The 22296-nt window shown below is 41.6% G+C and overlaps 1 protein-coding gene across 2 annotated transcripts; it reads left to right on the top strand.

Moving 5' to 3' along the window:
* Window positions 1–1238: 1238 nt before the first annotated feature.
* Window positions 1239–18857, top strand: PARD6B (par-6 family cell polarity regulator beta). 2 transcript variants are annotated; one of them, XM_054723949.1, is made up of 3 exons: window positions 1239–1627; window positions 7521–7743; window positions 15695–18857. In XM_054723949.1, exons 1-3 carry the CDS (start codon window positions 1574–1576, stop codon window positions 16522–16524), a joined length of 1107 nt encoding a protein of 368 aa, XP_054579924.1. In that variant the 5' UTR covers window positions 1239–1573; the 3' UTR covers window positions 16525–18857. The 2 variants fall into 2 exon arrangements, with proteins under 2 accessions (XP_054579924.1, XP_008139401.1); XM_008141179.3 differs by having other exon boundaries at window positions 1239–1639.
* Window positions 18858–22296: the final 3439 nt, after the last annotated feature.

Here is a 22296-nt window from a genome sequence, read left to right as displayed (position 1 = left end):
CTGCACCTTGTGAGTCACATGCTGGCATGGAGGTGTGCAAGGTGTTAGGAGGGATGTGAGATGAGGGAGGAAGGCCCTGAGGACTCAGGTGGAATGAAACATCCTAACCAGCTACCCTTGGCCATTCCAGGTTCGACACCCGCCTGCGGGCCCAGGCCCAGCTCAGGAGAGGGCTCAACAGCTCTTTGTTGAGCAGTAATCCCACAGTGAGCCCTTCTGCAGGTGGGTGCAAGGATCTGGGGGTCTCCTCACCTCCTCATCGCGGCCAAAGCTAAACAGGGTCTCTGTGAGGCGAAACGGACTCTAGGGCATTTGGATAGGAGTCAATCTTTTGTTATTGGTAGAAACAGCAAATGGCCAAGAAATGGCTGGAGGACGGGAGAGGAAGACCTCAAGACATTAAAATAAAGAAAGAAAAAGGAGGAAAAGAAAAAAAGCCGTGGAGGGCCTGTCTAGGAGAAATGCGGAGGGAGGCCAGACCTGCGAGGGCCATCCCGGGCCTCAGCCCACGTTCCCTCCCTCCAGGCACCCATTCTACCCCCTAGGACCTGACGGATCGCAGAAAGTCTCTACGGACAAAACCAAACCAGAAAAACCCCAAGGTTCTTTCTCCCCCCGTAACTGTGGTAGAAGCGGGAAAACTTGAATTTTGCAACCAGAGTTGCAGCCTGACACCTAAAGAACGCAAATGGGTGGTGGAGGGACGTTGTTTCAGGCTGCAGCATCCCAAAGTGCTGGCTAGCAGGAGGGGCAGGTGAAACCCACCCGCCCCTGGACGACGCACCCGGCGGCACGTTATATCCCCCAGCGGGGTGCGAGCTTCAACCCCGGCCTGGGCAACCCGGCCCGCGCCCGCGCGTGCGCAAAAGGCCCACCCACCCCAGCTCGTCTCCAGGTGCGCTCGCGCTTCCGGCTGGCCTTCCCGGGGCGGAAACCACAGGGCGGGTGCATGCGCTTTCCAACTCTCCCTCTGGGTCAGAGAGGCCCAGGGCTTCAGGTGACCCGCCCCGCCCTCGCAGCGCGAGGCCAATCGCGCTGCGGTGGGCGGGATTTTCTAGAAGGTGGCCCGCCCATGCGCCCTGCAAGACGTGTACCGATTGGTTGGCGCCGCGGGCGCAGGTGCGCGCTTCCTATTGGGTGTGGGCGGAGCGCGAGCCTCCGAGGCCTTTAAGGAGGCTGCAGGTGAGCGCGCGCGCCGCGCCTCCCGCCCAGCTCGCGTGCGCGCGCGCGGGCTCGCGGGGGAGGCGGCCGAGCGCGAGGCTGCGGAGCCCGTCGCCTCTGCTCCGCCCCTCTACCCCCTCCGCCCCCTCCGTCGCGGGTGCCGCCAAGGCCCTGAGGGAGGGAGTCGCGTCCCCGCTGGCCGCGCGGCCAGTCCCACCCTCGGTCTCGCCGCGTGAGGAGCCGCCCAGCGGAGCTCTGCGCGGGGACTCGAGCCGCGGCCGCCCCTCTGCAGGTGCCTGTGAGGAGGCTCCCGGCCGCAGCCACGTCCAGAGCCCTCCGGCCACGCACTCTCTCCCCGCGCTCCTGGGGGGCGGCCCGGCTGCCGGAGGCCGCCGCGGGGCCCGGCCTCAGCATGAACCGCAGCCACCGGCACGGGGCGGGCAGCGGCTGCCTGGGCACCATGGAGGTGAAGAGCAAGGTGCGCGGGGCCCTGGCGGGGCGGAGCGGCCGTCCTGATGGCAGCGGGGGCCTGGGGGAGGCCAGGGACTGGTCAGGGACGGCCTGAGGAGCCGCCCGGGCGTCTGGGTCGGCGAGAGGCGCGGTGGTGGGATTTGGAGGCAGGAGATGGTGGATAATAAACTTGCTGAGAAGGAGAGGGCGGGGGGATGAGGGGGGGCAGGTTGTGTCTGCTCCTGGCCCAGGTGGGTAGATGACCAGTGGAGCACTTTGTCTGGTTCCTTCAGTCTCATTCCTGCTCATGGACGGGAGTGAGGGCCAAGATACACCCAAGCCATTTGAGCGCAGAGCGGTTTCCAAACGTTTGGGGGAATTCTACCTCCTGGCCTGGGAGTGAGAGGTATTTGGAGCACCCGCGGTCACAACATGTTACCCCCTTCTGTGGTTCAGGGGTGCATGGGGTGGTGAAGAGGGAGCCCAGCGAACTACATAACCCTTTGAAAGTTGGCTTTGCTTCCTGCTCGGGACGTTCCTGGCACTGACTTGGGTATGCACTGAGTCTGTAACATGGACACGATCACCTTTCGTTTGAGTAGCACTCCACAGTTTGAGTCTGGATGCTGTTTTCATTCCATCACGCCACCTTCTCACATCAAGTGTTTTTCATTCTTGACCAACGGTATGCCAATCTGCTGATAATTACTTCGGTATCTACTGAATTCCTACATTTCCAGGCTCCCTGAGCAGGGTAGTCTGTAGGGATTAGTTAGGGAATGCTTTCCAAAGGAGGTTTTGAGCTGGAATTTGAAGGTGATCGGCAGCCACGGGAACGTTCTCATGAGTTGCAGAGCCAGAAGGAGCTTAAATAATCTAGTGTCATTCTCCCAGAAGACAGGGGCTTCGAAAGGTTACGACTTCGCCAAGCTCTGCTTTTATGACAAAAACCTTAGAGCCTTTTTATAGAGTAACCTTAGAGCTTTATAGAAAAAAAAAGAGAGGGCACTGGCTGGGCCCAGACACATGGGAAATAGAATCGGGAAGACCAAAACACGTAAAAGGGTAGGAAAAAGTAAAAGCGCATCAACTTCAGAAATAATGAAGCATCGGTGAGTGTAAGACTACTTCGAATGCAGGCGAAGGAGGGGAAGGAAAGCTTCCCGGAGCCTGTGGGTAAATGCTTTTTATTATCTAGAGTTGATAGACGAAGTTCTGTAAGTTGTTGTAACTGACATAGTCACATCAAGAATATCTAAATTCATTTTTAACATCATTTTACAGTGTTCTCTGAAAGTTAACTCATGTATCAGGATAGGCCAGTGGTCGGCAAACTGCTAGTTTCAGAAGCCTGGCTGCTTCCTAAGAATCGAAATGTAATTAGAGCAACGTAAGGCGTGTGTCTTCCCTGTGACCCCCAAGGAGCTGCCGTGGCAAATGGAAGTGACACATGCTTGGACTAAGGGTTGAGATGATTTAAAACAGAAAACTTTTCCTCTAGCAGTGTGTATAGCAGTGGTCGTGGCTGATAGCTGCCCAGTGGTTGAGTCTTCTAAGGGCATTTCTGTTATAAATCTAGTATGGTTTTGTGGGTGTTGAGGTTAAAAAAAGAAAAACCCAATATTGCATGATCTTAAAATTCAGTTTATGGTCCTAATGGTAGCAAGTCTTTAATTTTTTTTGGTCACAGGGAGAAAATGAGTAGGAATTCTAGGTACGCTGATAAATACAACCAAACAGTAATTGATCTCCCGAGACCAGGAAACCTTGAGCTCTTGGGGACTGGAATTTCAGGCTTTCTCTGATTTGTGAATCTTTCCCATACTTACGTCTAACCTATACTAGTGTTATATATGGGACCTGCCATACTGCACTTTTAGTGAACTGTGTCTCAGATAGAACCAAGGCATTCTGAGAACCTGCAGGGAATGAAGTGTCATCCCACTGTCATACTAGCTGTTGATAAATAGGCACGGTATAAGCTCTGTTACTAATGTGACACCTTGTGTTTCAAATATATATGGTTGATACATTTATCTTTAATGGATCAAATAAAACACCTGTCACCTTTACCATTTAAAAATATTTGGACAGATGTTTTCCTTTTCACTGCTTTAGTGGTAGTATGGCTTTTTACAAAAATGATCCCTGAGAAGTTAGGTTGTGACCACAGCTAGGTGATGTGTAAACCCACATTTCAGGATCTCTTTGTTCTTCATAGAAAACAGTGTCAACTTTATCATCTTTGCTCATGGAAGGGAAAAATGGTACAAGTAAAGTAATGAATATTGCAGATATAACTATAGTTAAATTGTGATACCAGCTACCATGTGACTTTTCTTTGGTAACTGATTTATCTTCCTGTTTCGCCGGAGTTGGGAAAGTTCTTAATCAATAATCAAGGTGGTGTCCTTTAATAACCTTGGAGCAGTCTTTGAGCTGTACATTTCCTAATTATTATTCATGGACAAACAATATTAAAATTAAGTTTGCATTTCTAGAATGTACCAACAGATGCTAGGAGAAGGGTGTTGATTCACATTCTGGGTAATCAAAACAAATTAGACCAAGCTAAAAAAGTTGTAAATGGTTTATATAATGAATAGTTGTTGATTGGTCTTAATTTTATCTCTACCTTCATGTTTTGTTTTTATGTAGTAAAAAAGTTCTCTTAATCCTATTGTTCTGATGCAAGAAGCATAACAATTTCTCTTTTTTTCCTGCTAACATTTGCCAAAGGGCACATCTACTGTGAGCCATACAGTTTTCTATTGTTTTTTTCATAACATTTAAGCGAGAGAAGAAAATGTTGAGCAAAGAATTTTCATCCAGTAGCTTTAGCAAAAGCACTGAAGCCCTAAAATATTCAGTGATTAGATAGATGTTACTCCCATTTCTGGATCATGGGAAGTGATAAACACTGGGGTGAATCAAAGCCCTAGGAACTTTACGTTGTGATACCAGAATAAAGAAATGAAGGAGAAACTATGACTTTTGATAACATCATAAGACTAACTCTGATATGAAGGGTGTTCCCGAGTTTTTATTTACTTTGAAATGAGAAGGTGTGACTAAACTTTTTGAGAGCCCTGAATATGAGTCACCTTGTATTTCTTGACAAGTGTTAGTGTTTATGGTTCAGGAATGTATTTTGGAAATTTTTTAATTATTTATTAGAGGTAATAGGTGGTTTTGGTGAGTTTTAGTGTAAAATAGTGAGCAGCGTGGGTAAGCAAGGCAGATGAACTTCATCGAGTAAGAGCTGTGACTCCAGATACCCATAAGGTCCTTGGAAAAATGAATTGACACATTTGTAACCTCAAATTATTCTGATAGGAACTTTGTCTGCAGGGTGCTTAAGGCTGTCTTAGTGGTGCATTAGTATTTCTTACTCATAATAGCTATTTAGAGGAAAAATGAGTTCAGTGGTCAAGCACATTTGACAAACATTTGTTTTTTTGGGGTTTTTTATAATATTCAGATGCTTATATATTGAATGTAAACCATTTAAATGATATTTTTTAAAATATATTTTTAGTGATTTCAGAGAGGCAGGGAGAGGGAGAGAGAGATAGAAACATCAATGATGAGAATCATTGATTGGCTGCCTCCTACACCTCCCCCCCCCCCCCCACCACACACACACACACACTGGGGATCGAGCCCTCGACCTGGGCACGTGCCCTTGACCCGAATCGAACCTGGGACCCTTCAGATTGCAGGCCGACGCTCTATCCACTGAGCCAAATCCGATAGGGCTAAATGGTATTTTTTCCGGGGCTGGGGGCGGGGGGGGGGGGGGGGGGGCGGGGGGAGAGATAATCAGTGGTGGAAACCTTTTAGCCTTATCTAACTGATAGTTCATAGGGAGTCAGATGATGGTGGTTGGGTGTTGCTTTGTTCCAAAAATTTGAAATTCAGTGCAGAAAAGGGATGCGCAGATACCTCCTTGCACCATGATTCAGTTTTGTGACATGATGGCTTCTCTGGTAGAGCTTTTAGTTGAAGATATCCTTGTTTTCCTTATTTCCCATAGTTTGTAGTTCTGGAATATAGTTGCTACATTCAAGCCTTTTCAGTCTGTTTCCAGAGCTTGACTCTAGGGTATGATACCTTCCTTTTAGAGCAGTCTTGATGTCGCTTCTTCTTTAATTCCCTAGTTGTAGGACTTCATTCAGCTAGATTTCAGGGGGTTCTGAATGATGGTTGTTCTGTAGTTTAGTTGTAATTTTATTGCTATTGTTGTTAATCCTCCCCAGGGGATATTTTTCCATTGATTTTTAGAGAGTAGACGGGAGGGGGAGAGACAGAGAGAGAGAGAAACATCCATGTGAGAGACACATCGATTGGTTGCCTCGCACACAAACCCTGACCGACCGGGTGGGGATCGAGCCTGCAAACAAGGCAAACGCCCTTGATTGGAAATCGAACCCTGGACCCTTCCGTCCTAAGTTCTATCCACTGAGCGAGACTGGCTAGCGCTAGTTGTAATTTTGATTCGGTCGTGGGAGAAGGTGCTTACCCTGTTTACTTAGGCCACCATCTTGACCAAAGTCATTTGCAAACATTTGCTTTAAAAATTTTTTAATCAACTGCAGGACTTAACTGAACTTTTACTCTCTGGTCTCCACAGTAACCCCTAAGAGTGTGACTACAGTTATGTAGCATTTTCCACGTGTGTGGCTGGGTACACCTTTTTGAGGAAGGCTGATTAACCTTTTTTTTTTTAATATATTTTTATTGATTTCAGAGAGGAAAGGAGAGGGAGAGAGATATAGAAGCATCAATGATGAGAGAGAATCACCGATCAGCTGCCTCCTGCATGCCCCACACTAGGGATGGAGCTCCCAACCCTGGCATGTGCCCGGACTGGGAATTGAGCATGATCTCTGGGTTTATAGGTTGATGCTCAACCACTGACCCACACCAGCCAGGCTGATTAACCTTTCCTAGGTTTCCACATTTGGGGAGCAATGCCATGCTAGTCCCATAGTAAGTGCTATAGATCCTGTTGTTCATGGACTAGATGAACTCAGTCCTTAGTGTTGGATAAGGGCCACTTGACTAATTCAGCATTTGGAGAACAGAGGTGTGATTCTAGCATAGGGAAGCAGACCTGAGAATCAGAATTGTGGAGATAAATATTGGGCCTGGTAGAGGTGTCATTCACTCCCTGGTGGTATGATCCCTTAATACCTCTCTGATGTAACTATTCCCTTTATCCACTAATTGGTAAGCTCACGTAGGCCTGAGCCTTTCAATCTCTAGGGTCTAGCCCTATGCCAAGCATGTAAACACTTCTTGTGTTCCTGGGTAGTTGTAGGACATATATTTGACGTATTAATAAAGCTTTTTAATAATAATAACAAGGAAGATGCTTATCTCTAGACTGATTTCTTAAATACTGTGCCTCCATTTGTATCATATTTTAAATGCCAAGAAGCTCAAAGTACTTTTTGTACCTGTTTCTGTTCATTCTTGCCACTTTTGTGAAATAGCAATTCCTTTTATGGGGGAAGAAACTTAGATGCTTTTTGTTAATGGTCAAAATAAAGACTTGGGCACCTCTTACCCCCTGGCCTGAGTGAGGAGAGTGCTGCTTTCAGGATCTGGGCTGCAGACAGGGTGTGAGAGGACAGTCCCCAATTCGGCCTGGGTGCCCGGGCATTGAGGTAAACCTGCATCTCTTAAAGTGATTGCCCTTCAGAGATACAGCACCAAGAAGGCACATCCCTGTGCCTTTCTTATGTTATTTTATCTCCAGATGATGAGGTTTCTGACAATAGACTGTGTCACTGGAACTATCTTCTTTATTAAGAGAAATAATAAGCCTGATAATTTTCTGTGGCATGCATTTTAAAATTGAGTCCTGTTACTTTTTAAAATTAATACATTTTTTGTCTTTATAGTTTGGAGCTGAATTTCGTCGTTTTTCACTGGAAAGATCAAAACCGGGAAAATTTGAGGAGTTTTACGGATTACTGCAACATGTTCATAAGATCCCAAATGTTGATGTTTTAGTAGGCTACGCAGACATCCATGGAGACTTACTACCTATAAATAACGATGATAATTATCACAAAGCTGTTTCAACGGCCAATCCACTGCTTAGGATTTTTATACAAAAAAAAGGTAAGTACCACTGTTTACAAAAATTGTTTTACAAATAGAAGTGGTTTTATTTTTCTCATTGATAGGATACACAGACTTTGCCACAAACTTACTGAATAGACATTTTCTGTGAATCTTACCATATTAAGCAACAAGTGAGTTTAAAACATTTTCAGTATTACTGGTTTAATGGTTATCTTTACACTTCAATAGTGTACTTTAGAAAATTTGTGGGGGTTTTTTGTTTTTGTATTTTTTTAATCCTCACCCAATAATATGCTTATTGATTTTAGAGAGAGAGAAACATCAATGTGAGAGAGAACATCGATTGGTTGCCTTCTGTAGCCCCAACCAGGGATTGAACCCACAGCCTTTTGATATACAGGATGATGCTCCAACCAACTGAGCCACCTGGCCAGGGCAGAAAGTTTGTGGTTTTAATTACTTTAATTATAACCCTCTTAGGTTTTTAAAAATAGAAATTCAGAATTTCTTGAATCTTCACTTTAATGAATGAAATTTTGTTCATTCTGGAAGATGTGGTAGAAAGAGTATGACTTTGGAGTCAGAGAAACATTCTAGTTTTTTGGTGACAACCAGCTTTCAAGTGCTGTACTTAATAGATACCTAACGGAAAGCTATTTATCCTTCCTGGGTCTCAATGTCTTTTTCTATAGAATGGGCATATTATCTCATAGGATCACTAGGAGGATTGAAAGAGCTAAGTACAGTGCCCCTGGCATGTAGTAGGCAGGCATCCAGAGACTGTTTTCTTTCCTTTCTCTTTTAGGATATTGTTCACAGAAAGCAAATTAGTAGTTACTCATCTGGAAAATTAGATAGTAACTCATTATTTTGGAGGAATATAAATGTTGATATTTGTCTTATAAAAGAACATTTGAAGTAGCCACTTTATATTGCAAATGTTTTTAAATGTCTTTGAGTCCTAAGTTTTTATTTTTTTAACTTTGTGTCTTCCTTCATGTGTGTGTCTCTGTCTGCAGATGGGCAGGGTGTACGCCATTTATTCCTTTGTCTTTGGTAAAGGAAGAGCTTTAGAAAGCTAGCAGGGAAGCAGCAGGCACTGTATTGGTGGGATAATTAAAGCCTTGCTGTGTTTGTAAACCAACCCAGAAACAGAATGGTAGGGATTACCCTTGAAGATGAAACTTTCTTTCCAATCAGTTGATAAGCATGGGACCACTCCCAGGGCTTTGAAATTCCACTGATTATGTATGTTAGCTTTTCTGGGTTTGGAGGAACTAAAGTCCACCAACAGAATAACCTGCCAAGCGTAACTTATATCTTTATCACTTGACTGTTTACAAAATATTAACAAACACAATTTTCCCTACCCACCCCCCCACCAGATGGATTTTGTAGATAACAGGGGTGTGGTACAATTAGAGTATTACTTTAGGAGATTAATTTGGCTGTTGGGATGAATTGGAGGAGCAGCAGAATATGGAAGAGGAATGGACTTAAGAGAAAATTGGTTTGGTTTTAAGGCAGAAAAGCTTATCTGGCTGGTGAGTTTCAACCGTGTTAGGAAATTAGAAATGGTAAATAAAGACCTTAGAAAACTATGTATAGAATGTTAGAGAAGAACTGCAGTAGAGGAGAGAAGGACAAAACATTTGAGTGGAATTTGTCATTTTGAGTAGAATAATTTAAATAATTGTTAGATAGTAGGCCTTTCTTGTTAGCAGTTGCAATTTTCACTAAAAATTTAGTTGCTCTCTGGAATGTGTATTCAAATGTAAAAATGACTATTTTTAAACCGCTGCCGCCTGACAAATTATTCCCTTCATTAGAAAGATTATATGAGTTGGATTATACCACCACATGTTTTTGCTACTGGATTTGTAACACTTATGTGATCATGGGATTAATTAGTCCTGACATCTTTTAAGGATGGTTATCTTCTGCTATTTCCTTTTTAAATGTTTCTATGTGAACAAAACTTTTCTATGTCATAGAGATAACCATCCAATACAATTAATAGTCTCAGAGTTTGGCTTAGAAATAGGTAGTCCATTCAACAGACAAGTCTTTAAAAAATATATAAATTTAAGCCCTGGCTTGTTTTGCTCAGTGGTTTAATACATCGGCCCAAGGACCGATGGGTCATGGGTTCAATTCCTAATCAAGGGCACGTACTTTGATTGCAGGTTTGATCCCCTGTCAGGCGCGTGTGGGAGACAACCAATTGATGTGTCAATCTCATGTTGATTTTTCTTTCTTTCTTTCTCTCTCTCTCCCCCCTCCTCCCTCTCTTCCACTCTCTCTAAAAATCAATGGAAAAAATATCCTCAGGTGAGGAATATATATATATATATAAATAATATATATATATATATATAATACAAACATGACTTAAGCAAAAAATGAATAGGAAGTTGGTTGATTCATTCCTGCTTAAAACCCTGAACTGGCTTTTCATTGCATCCAAAAGAAACTCCTTCCTCATTTGGCCTTTGCCTGTTCATCTTCCTCAGTTCTTCCTCCCTCATCACAGCTACACTGGCTTCTTGTCCCTCAGACTTTGTTGCTGTCTCTGCTTTTGCACTTGCTTTTTCTTCTAAGAAAGATTTCCCTCTAGCTCTTCCCATAGCTGCCTCTTCATCCTTCAGATCTTAGCACAGATCATGTTCTCAGAAGGGTTTCTTCTGACCACCCCTAAAGGGCCACACCCTCCCATCGTTATCGGATGAACTACCCTCTGAAGATCTGGAATTCAGAGTGTCTTTGAAGTGAAAGCTCAGGGTTGAATGCATAAGCTACTTAATAGCCTGAACTTGAAGATAGGAATGAAAAGTTTTATATTTTGTAATAATTTGTTAGAAGAAAAACCCCATACTCCATTTCTAGGGCTGTTATCATGGAAGCAAAAACAAAACAAAAAACCTGATATCTTAAAAGTTTATTTTCACAGAGAGGATTTCCAGATCTTTTCCCAGCCCCCACCCCCACTGGAGTTTAGAGTATCATCATTTGTTTGGGGGAGGGGAAGAGAAGGTACAGAGTAGTTTTCCTCCTCTTGTTGTTTAGATTATTATTGTACGGCAAACAATATTAGAAAATATCCTAAGGTTGTACCTTTAAAAAATACCCAGGTTATTCCTGTAGGTTTGGAATACAGCCAGGGAAATGTGTATTAAAAAAAATAAAAAACTTCCCAGCCAGTCATGGTGATCAGCCAAGTCTGGGGTCTGTTGAAATGCAGAGACTCCTTGCCAGATCTGATCAGAATGTGCACACCACAGTTCTTGCTGTATGTATCACCACCTGTTTTTGTGTGACATTAGACAGATATGTCTGCATCTTGGATTTATTCAGAGGAGTTTGTTGGACTCTCTAGAAGGGCCTTGCTTTAAGCATCCCCTCACTTAGGACATGGCCTTGTGGCCCCGACACCTGTACAGTGGACATTATTTTGCAAATGGACTTTAAGATTATATTTTAATGAATCAGGGTTTAATTTAGAAATGTCTAAGGTATATACATTGTAATAGTAAGTTGTAAAAAAAAACCCATTCAGTTTAACAAAAGGTATGGCCCCAGAAATTAAACATTAAATAAAATAGAGAGAGAAAAGAAAAGAGGAAATTGTGGAGTAACATCTCAGAATATGACACCAGTTCTCATGATGGAAACCTGGGAGCCACCTTCGACACATACCTGTTTTTCTTAGTCACCAAGCCTGTTAAAACTGTGTTCTAATTATTTTTCAGGTGTTTTGCCCTATCTCCATTGCCTCTGCTTCAGGCCAGGTGCCATTCTAAACCACTGCACAGCCTCCTATCTCCTCTCAGGTCCATTGTCCACCTCGAAGCCAGAGCTTTAGAGAAAAACTGAAACCCTTGGTTTTCTTCCTGTTGCCCTGAGGCCGAAGCCCATAATCCTTAACACTTCCCTGAAGTCCCCATTGGTCTGCCTGGCCCCTGGCTGCTTCTGACTTGGCTCTGGACTCCTCCTTCTCCTCCCCGCCCCCTCACCCCCAGCCACCCTTTAACCTCACTACAGTCTGTGGGCCACATAATGAGGTTTCTGTCAACAAATTCGACCACATATATGGTGCTCCATTAGAATACAGGAGCTGAAAAATTCCTATCGCTTAGTGACGATGTTGTGGCTATAGTAAGGTGGGAGTGCATCACATTCCTCATGCAGTTGTGGCAATGCTGGTAAACAGACCTACTGCACTGCCAGTCCTATAAAAGTTCAGCCCATGCAATTATGTACAGCACTTAATACCTGATTATGATCATAAAAGACTGTTGCAGGTTTACATATGTACTATACTTTTCATTGTTATTTTAGAGTTTACTCTTTGTACTTATTCACAAAAAAAGTTTGCTGAAAACAGTAGGCCCTGTTAACACCGGCAGCATCCCTATCTCATGTCTCTCTCTCTTTTAAAAAAAAAAAAAAAATTTATTTAGTTCAGAGAGGAAGAGAGATATAGAAACATCAATGATGAGAGAGAATCATTGATCAGCTGCCTTTTGCATGCCCCCTACTGGGGATCGAGCCTGCAAACCTGGGCATGTGTCCTTGACCAAAATCGAATCCAGGACCCTTCAGTCCGCAGGCCGATGCTCTGTCCACTGAACCAAACCAGCTAAGGCTCATGTCTCTTGATTGCATCATTTTCTCTTGTGCTTGATTTAATCTTGTGTAGTTTTATGCAGTAACCTGCTGTACAGGGTTGTAGCTCTGGAGCACTAGGCTAGAACATGTAGCTAGCCTAGGTGTGCAGTAGGCTATACCATCTAGGTTTGTGTAAGTCACTCATGATGTTCGCTCAACGATGATATTGCCTAACGATGCATTTCTCAGAACATATCCCTGTTAAGCGGTGCGTGACTGTGCATTGGACTCCTTCCCCTACCTCCATCCTGCTCCTCTCTTTATTCGTTGTATTCTATGCCTGGAATGTCCTTCCCTGATTAACTAGTCTCAGCGTGATCCTTACTTTCCTGACGAAGCCTTTCCTTTCCTGTGCACCATGCTAGGTTCTCATTTACATACTTGCACAGCACAGTGTACATCACAGCTCTTAGCACCTTTGTAATAATTAAATTATTTGAAATTAATTGCCATCTCCTCCTTTAGACTATAAGCACCATGAAAGCAAGCACCTTATCTGTTTTGTTCACTGGATCTATGACCCAGAAAACAATGCTGAACCACATACGAGATACTTCTTAATATTTGGTGATTGATTTTTCTTATTAGGAAGTGAAGGGATCTACAGAATTTGAATATCGCTTTAAGTGATGTTTAATCTTTGTAAAGTTGCCAGATCTGTTTCATTTAACCATTTTGGATTAGAACAAGGGTTGGCAAACTAAGCCTTGCTGGCTGTTTTGTAAATAAAGTTTTCCTTGGAACACAGCCAAGCTCATTCCTTTATGGTCTGCCTATGGCTGCTTTTGCAACAGGAACCGTGTGACCTCCAGGACCTGAAATATTTACTGTATGGCTCTTTACAGAAGAAGGTTTACAGCCCCTACATTACAATTTCAAAAATCATCTCATTCTTACCTGTCTTCCTGCTGAACTTCAAACAAGTCATAATCTTGAACTTTCTTAATGGCTCTAACATGAACTGTTCCTATTTTGTTACTATAAAAGGATGCTGATGCTTCACCCCCCGCCCCCCCAAGATTTGCTTTTTATCCACTGTAGGCTTTTATTTCTTGTATCTGTGTCTGCCACTCACTAGTGGACCCTTACCTCTCACTCTGTAACTTTTGACTCTCTGTGAGCTAAGGAATGAGATAACCAGGCTTTTCAGAATTAATGTTTACGGACTAAGGGCCTGCAGGGCTCCTCGGTAAGTAAAGCACAGGAACTTTTTGTGTGGACAGAAGTGAGACATCCTTGGCAGTTCAGTGGCCTTTGCAGGTGGCTCGTTGTCGTTCCTGTTAGCTGAGATTGTCTGCTGAGGGGCAGGCTTGGGGTAAGGGAGGTGCTGCTCTATAAGCCGGTATCATGTACTGTTGAGTAAGCCTGGCTTTATACAAGTGGAAGGTTGCTATAAACCAAATTTCCAAACTTCCCATCACAGTCTGAGTTCAGTGCTTTGATATACATACTCAGGTAGAAAGTGAACTCCTACTCCCTGTGGACATTCACCTTTACACTTTAAACTAACACCCTGCACCCTGGCTTTCTGCCAAAATATTTTTTCCCAGTGGCTGGAAACTGATTAGCTAGATGGGAGAACAAAGGTGCCTTTGTACAGGGGCATATTGCTTCTGAGAATTTAGCAGAGAGCATTCAAACAGGGTCAGGATGCAATGCCAAATTATGCAGATTTGAGGGGTTTGGGATCAGGTTTCCCATGAATAGGTATGTAGGCAACTTAATTTTGTTCGCAGTTTGTATGGACTGGAATTTTTCTTATATTAGGTGGGTTTTCTCAATTGATTGTTTTAAAATGAAAATATGTAATTTTGAAAAAAACACATTTAGAAGATGATTGTTAGATTTTTTTGGCCAAATTTTGCCAAAAAGATTTTTGTGTCAATGAATTTATTTCCACAGCCAAATTATAAATTTCTGTCTCTGTTAGAACCCAGTCTAAATATTTTATCTATAAACGAGGACAAAATTATCCTGGGTGGAGGGGGGGCGGAAATGCCAAAATAATTAAGTACCCCTAGTCTTGTACATTTCTCTGAAACTAGCTTTTGAAGATGTTCAAGTAGCATGGAAAAAAAAATGCCGAAGTTCTCTATACTCTGACACAGTTGATACTTAACATTCATTGTATGAATGTGTCAGGTATTGGCCTAGAAAGAACTCCTGGGTCTAGTCTTTTCTCTCTAACTTATTATGTCCCCATCATTTCCTAATCTATAAAGTAATGATGATAATAGTTATCAGTGTGTGTGTGCTGGGGGGTGAGGGGGGTGGCAGAGGGTCACAGGAGAGAATACAAATTGAAGCCTTGGACAAACGGTGATGTTACTATTCTCTGTAGCAGTAGCCGACACTAGGATTTTGAACTAGTTTTTTGGGGGGGGCCTTTTGCCTTTATTTTAGTTGAAATGGGATTTCAACTCGTGTGCCTGCTATTAATTTCATTTCCTTTTCTACCTCTCATTCTCTGATGAGATGCTTTGTTTATGGCTGGTCTTCCTTGATCTATGTGATCTAAGAATACCTGGTTTTAGGTGCCCTGTTTTCCCTTAATGTACCTCAGAGATTATAAATTGTTGGCTTGAAGAATGAATTCAACCCCCGGGTGTTATTTAACTCAGATAGGTTTTTGTTGTTGTTTAACTGGGTGTTGGCATTTAAAAATGGGAAGATTTTTACCTAAAAACCATGACTCTGGCAAATTCCTACAGGACATGAAGAAAAACTGTGGAATGAAGAGCAGCTGTGCCATTAAACAGGGCAAAATGCATTTTAAGTAATTGGTTTAAGAATGTGTTTGCACCTGGCCGGTGTGGCTCAGTGGTTGAGTGTTGACCTCTGAACCAGGAGGTCATGGTTCTATTCCCAGTCAGGGCACATGCCCAGGTTCTGGGCTTGATCCCCTGTGTGGGGTGGAGGCAGCTGATCAATGATTAATCATTGATGTTTCTATCTATCTCCCTCTCCCTTCCTCTCTGAAATCAATAAAAATATATTTTAAAAAAAAAGAATGTGTTTGCAAAACTTTCCAGAATTTCATTTGGCCATGGTTCATGTTGTTTCATAGTTATTGAGCGTTTTTATATTTAACATGCACATTGGGTAATTTTATGTGTACTTGAGAGGGCCACCTAGTGTTTTTTTTCTGATATAGCGTATCTTCTGCACTACATTTTGATCCCATTAGAATAAGCTAATGTTTAACTAGTGTGTTTATGTACCAAATACATTTTAATTATCCTTTCTGTACAGATTCAACTGCAGATAAATGGGTGTTTTCACAGCATTTCTATAATTATTTTATTTTATTTTTAAACAGAAGAAGCAGACTACAGTGCCTTTGGTACAGACACACTAACAAAGAAGAAGAATGTTTTAACCAATGTATTGCGTCCTGACAACCACAGGAAAAAGCCTCATATAGTCATTAGTATGCCCCAAGACTTCAGACCTGTGTCTTCCATTATAGACGTGGATATTCTCCCAGAAACGCATCGTAGGGTCCGTCTGTACAAATACGGCACTGAGAAACCCTTAGGATTCTACATCCGGGATGGCTCCAGTGTCAGGGTCACGCCACATGGCTTAGAGAAGGTCCCAGGGATCTTTATATCCAGACTTGTCCCGGGAGGTCTGGCTCAAAGCACAGGACTGTTAGCCGTTAATGATGAAGTTTTAGAAGTTAACGGCATAGAAGTTTCAGGGAAGAGTCTGGATCAAGTAACGGATATGATGATTGCAAACAGCCGCAACCTCATCATAACAGTGAGACCAGCAAACCAGAGGAACAATGTCGTTAGGAACAGTCGGACCTCCGGGAGCTCCGGCCAGTCTACTGATAACAGCCTTCTCGGCTGTCCACAGCAGATGGAACCCAGCTTTGAGCCAGAGGATGAAGACAGTGATGAAGATGACATTGTTATTGAAGATAATGGAGTGCCACAGCAGATTCCCAAAGCTGTTCCTAACACGGAGAGCTTAGAATCATTAACACAAATGGAACTCAATTTGGAGTCTGGACAGAATGGTTTTATTCCTTCTAATGAAGTGAGCTTAACACCGGCAGCAAGTGGCACAAACACTGAATTTGAAACGCGTGTTCCAAATCAAAAACTCTTAGAAGAAGATGGAACAATCATAACACTATGAAACCACTATCTGACTGTTTTCTGAGTGAAGATGCCATGGGAACCTATACATTCCGCTAGTTTAAAGCATATATACCTCTGAACCAGTGACCTGGAATGGGCATGAGAAAAAATGATATTGCAAGCTCAAAATGTTATTAAAATAGTAGTTTGATAATTGCTAATATAAACTTTGGTGGGTCAGAGGTGAATTTAAATCTAAAACAAAAGGGGCCTTTGCTAATGCGATTATGTGCTTTTGCTGTTTTGTCTACAGATAACTGGATGTTAGAGCACATTCTAGAACTGTGTGAGAGGACTAGATAATTTCCGTTTGAAGTGGTTGCATATTTAACCTGCTGTGCAGAGCCCAGTTAATTTTTCCTTTGTATTTTTAAAAATTCTAATGTGAAAAAGTCTCATTCTAACTTTTGGTACCTTGGGGACCTCAGCTCCTATGTTCTCTGTATTTTATTTTGATATTTTAATGTTCCTCTGTTGTGAATTGTAACAGGCAATGTTTCCAAGTGCTTTTTTTCCTAATTTCTAAGAAATCAAACTGATTGTCTATTTTTAGGAGTTGCTTCCTATGTTATAAGGCATCAAAACTATGTTCCTGAATTAAGAAACTCTACCAGTTGTTCAGGTGCCTGCCTGTCCTTCCTATAGTTTTCATTCTCACAAACGCATTCCATGTGGGTGTAACTTACCCTGGAAATGGCAATGCCGCTGACTCTGGGCATTGGGAGACTCTCCCTTAACCTCAACCTCTTCACCTCTTCTCACCCTCATTCCTAATCTCATTGGAAATTATCCTTTTCTTGTGTGTGTTGTTGGTGTGCTTTTATACCCTTTTAATGTATTCGAGAAGTGCAAATCATTTTGGATTTTAAAAAATGCACCCAAATTCAGAGATTTTTTACACACAGGACAAACTTGTGCACTTTTTATATGAACAACTTGGGTTTTCCTTCATGGGATTTCTAGGAACACTGCCTACACTTTATGAAAATTATATAGTATTCACCTTTGACAGGTAGACTTTATCACTATTGATTTTATGAAGCTATTTATTACTTTCTAATGCATCCACTTAGAACAAGTTAAGTGTAAGGCTGCTAACTTCCATTCCTTGCCTGATTTCACTATACAACGTGCACAAACACTACAGAATGCTTGTATATAGAAACAAAGAATAGTATGAAATACATAAGTTCCCTGTGGCTTATGGATATTACTGTCAGAGTTATTTATTGATTAATTTTATGGTAGGGCTAGTATGGATACCTATAACAATTGTGTGCTATTAAAACAATGAAGAATCAGATGACTCCGTTTTGAAGGATATTTTCTCTATATGGTCAAAATATATGAAGAAGTAAAGTCTTGATTAAATGAAGATCACTTGACTCAGAATACTTAAATGTATTTTGTTCACATTACCACTAAACATATTGTCACTAAACTGTTAATTGCACAAATATTATGTAATACAATGTACTTTTTGTTGAATTCACCGAAGTTCTTCCACTTACATACCACTGTTTTATAATAGCATTCCAGCTTTAACATTCTGTGAGTTATACATTTGACTCTTGAATGACAAAACAATGATAATATGTATAAGGTTAAATTTCATTTATAAGCGGTGCAGGGGTTCAACATTTTAAGTAAAAATACTTTCACACACTACCTCTCTCTCTCTTTTTTTTTTAACAAAGTTTTAACATCAGAACTTTTCTTGTTGGGGGGAATACTTCAGGGCTTGACTTTTTGTACAAATTTTAACGACTTGTATGTCTTCATGAAAATGGAAGTCAAAGCTTCTAATGCTTCTTATTTTAATTATCCTGCTAAAGATACATGTCAGTGGTGTCTTCAGCTAGATCTCACTTAAATTATCGGTAAAATAATTGATTACTAGATGTATTGTAAAACCAATAGATCTTGGTTATACAATAAAATGTGGATTCATTGGTTGTCTGAATCAGTTATTTCAAGTGTATCATCGTTAACAAAAGTATCAGTGGATGCTGCATAAAATTTCCTAGTACTAAGTGTCAAGCCTAACTGTGAATTTTGTTCTCTATCTTTAAGTAAATTTATGCTAATGTTCTCATGTGCTATCAACAAAATGTATGTACTTTTGTGAACTATGAATTTTCTAATTAAATTTTACATATGACAACATGATTTGTACATGGATGACACTGTTTAAACTATCAAATGTCAGTATTTTACTACAATTTTATTATAAAATGTACATTATCATTAACTGAACTTTGATTTTAAAATCAAATTGGCTTTAGTTGTATATTATTTTTTACAAATAAAGATAGACTTGTATAAAGGCTACTTTCTTGTTTGCAAATATATGAAAAGTGCCCAACAGTTATTTATCTATCACCCATTATATAAGCTATAGCAAAGTCCTGGCTTCCTTAATTTTTAAAAGATAAACATGAGCCCAGCCAATGTGGCTCAGTGGTTGAGCATCCACCTATGAACCAGGAGGTCACGGTTCAATTCCTGGTCAGGGTACATGCCGGGTTATGGGCTCTATCCCCTGTGTGGGGCGTGCAGGAGGCAGCCGATCAATGATTCTCTGTCATCACTGATGTTTCTCTCCCTCTCCCTTCCTCTCTGAAATCAATAAAAATCTTTAAAAACAAAAAAAAACAAAGATAGCCCTAGCCAGTTTGGCTGTGTGGATAGAGCATCGGCCTGCAGACCAAAGGGTCCCGGATTCCATTCCGGTCAAGGGCACGTACCTCAGTTGCAGGCTCTTCCTCGGCACAGGCCCTCGTCAGGGCACGTGCAGGGGGCAACCAATCGATGTGTTACTCTCACATCGATACTTCTCTCTTTCCCGCTCTTACACTCTCTCTCAAAATCAGTGGAAAAATATCCTCGGGTGAAGATTAAAAGGTAACATGAAATTGTATGTACATCCATACAACTATACACTGAGTAGCCAGATTATTATGATCTCTGAACGCATAATAATCTGGTCACTCAGTGTGTGTATGTATATGTATGTATATATATTAGAGGCCCGGTGCATGAATTCGTGCATGGGTGGGGTCCAGCCAGCCTGGCCAGTGGGAGGGGACATGGGCGGTTGACCGGCCTGCCTGCTGGTCGAGGGGACAGTTTGCATATTAGCCTTTTATTATATGGGATATACACTGAGTGGCCAGATTATTATGCGTTCAGAGATCATCATAATCTGGCCACTCAGTGTATATGCATGTATTGACTGGAAGGTTGCATTGAAAATGTACTTAATTCTGATAAATGTGGGAAATTGTGCATGATAATCCATCAGAGTTATCATTTAGGTTTTAAGATGATTTGAAACAAGACAAAAGTGGTTTGTAATGTGACAGTTTATCTTCTGAATCTCAAACTCACTTAGTTATACTTTCTATTGCCACCCTATATGGATTGAATTCAGTTTATCCTGAAACATGTACAGTAAAAGGCCTGAAATAAAACAGACCATTTCTAATCCCAAATTAGTCACCCTGTCATTGGCTTAGTTGGTCTCTGCACTGTCTCTTCAGCTAACCAGTGTGGAGGATAATTTTGATTCCTTGCCCCGATGAAAAACAGCTTGAAAATCCTCTTAGTAAAAATTCAACATCCTGACTTTAGACCTCTCCATCGTGGATTGGTACCCATTGTGCTGCATCCAATACCTGGTATTCATCTCAGTTTCAGGGTCCGTGAAACAATGGTGTACTAAAGCATCCCTTCCACCCTATAATGTGATCCCAATGCTGTTTGATCTTAAATCCCTGCTGCTTTCAAGTTTGCACTCCAGTAAAGGAATAAAATTTGATTTTGAAGTCGTAGAAATTTGCAAGGAAAAGCTAGCCCCCTCTGTCGGGTTGTGTACCTTAAGGTGTTCTAATTCATGGTTAGCAACGGTTCTTGTTTGCTTAAGATGTTCCCATCTTCAGATTGATGGAAGGTTCACTTGTGGGTAATGAACTTTAAGTGTGTGTATGTCAGTGACTTTGGCAGGTGAGCTCTCTTGAACAGGTTGGGAGGGAGGGTGCTTACTTATACGACATTGATCGTTGGAACTTTATTTGGGACAGCGTGTCACTTGGTGATGGTGGCTGGCTGTTACCTGCAGGGTTGAGCCTCCAGCTGTGATAAGTTCACTGATATGCTACTTCAGTGCTGTAATTGGGTGGATGCCTGACTGGTTATTGGAAGGTAAATAGAAAGGAAATTAATGTTAGATTTCATAATTTAGAAGTCCTTAGTATGTGGTAGTCTACCAAGTTCTTCCCTACAAACAGGATTTAGATAATATTTTTAAAGCTACTATGTTTATCCTAGTTGCTTTGCAATGTTTGATGTGTATTTTATAAATTAATACTAAAAGTCAGTGGAGTTTGTGTTCTTTACAAGCTGTATTTAGGTGTTTTCTCATTTTAAATGGCTCTCTTTTGGAAATGGTATTTATTCCCAAACCAGTGTTTTCCATGTAATAGAAAATCACTATTTTCTAGTTCATTATAATTATCTACTTCATTATAATCCCAAGAGATGGATAACAAAACTATTTAATACTATTAGTAAAGAAAATTTAAAAAAAAATTTAATCATATAAATAATACATAAATTCATTTTTTAAAAAAAGGTTCAAGTCCTTTTGGGTCACCAAACATACTTATGTGTACTGTGCTTTGTTATAAAAAGGAATTAAATTGGCTTAAAATAAGAGCAACTATAATTAATCATGTAAGTGGGAACACTTTTGCGAGAGAGTGGGTTTGCTGTTATGCCACAACGGGCACAAAGGAGCTGTCTCAGGTAAGTTGCCAGGTGAGTCATCCTATTAAAGATACTGTAGTAGAATGGCTTTCAAATAATTTTTGAAACTGTAACCCACAGTCAGAAACGCATTGAATATTATGTTCTAATACACAGGTATGTGTGTGTATGCATACGTATGTGTGTGTGTGTATATATATATACACACACACACATACCTGTAATTGCAAGTTTCGCAAAGTCAATATTACATGAAAAATGCTCTGATTTTCTATTCCATTTTTACATGTTTATTATAAAAACGAACTATGTCCAAACATTTTAGGATGCATTCTTTGAAAAATACGTTTAAAGAATTTTGTTTTCCACTTGAGTGATTTGCCATGGAAAAATATTAGTATATATTTTTCCTAATGGGGGAGATACACTATTGCTTGCTTGCTTTCTTATTTTGAAATAATTAAACCTAGAAAAGAGCTGCATGGAAAGTATAGTTACCCTTCACCCAGATCATACCCACATTTGCTTTATCTCTCTGTGTTTTTTCCTGAAACATTTGAGAATTTTTGCAGAGATCATAGCCCCTTAACTCCTAAAGGCAAGCCTACATTTCCTAAGGACAAGGACAGTCTCTCTCCCTCTCTCTTTTTATTTTTTGTTTGTTGTTAATCCTCACCTGAGGATATTTTCTCCGTTGATCTTAGAGAGAGTGGAAGGGAGGGGGAAAGACAGAGAGAGAGAGAAACATGGACGTGAGAGAAACACATTGATTGGTTGCCTCCCGCACGCGCCCTGACCAGCGCCCAGGATCGAGCCCACAACCAAGGTAAGTGTCCTTGACCACACACTGTCAAATGGCTAATTCCCTGCTGTGAATCCAGTCCCTCAGTGGTGGCTGTGAGGGCTGTACATGGTAATGTGTACAAAGCACTTAGGACAGGGCCTGAGGACTGATGAGCGCTCAGTGAACGTGGCTGTTCTGTCCCCTTCTCCAGGCGACCGA

This window comes from Eptesicus fuscus, chromosome 12 (assembly GCF_027574615.1).
Source record: "Eptesicus fuscus isolate TK198812 chromosome 12, DD_ASM_mEF_20220401, whole genome shotgun sequence".
Taxonomy (NCBI): Eukaryota; Metazoa; Chordata; class Mammalia; order Chiroptera; family Vespertilionidae; genus Eptesicus; species Eptesicus fuscus.
Note: the sequence above shows the minus strand (reverse complement) of the source record. Positions and strands in the feature narration are given on the sequence as shown.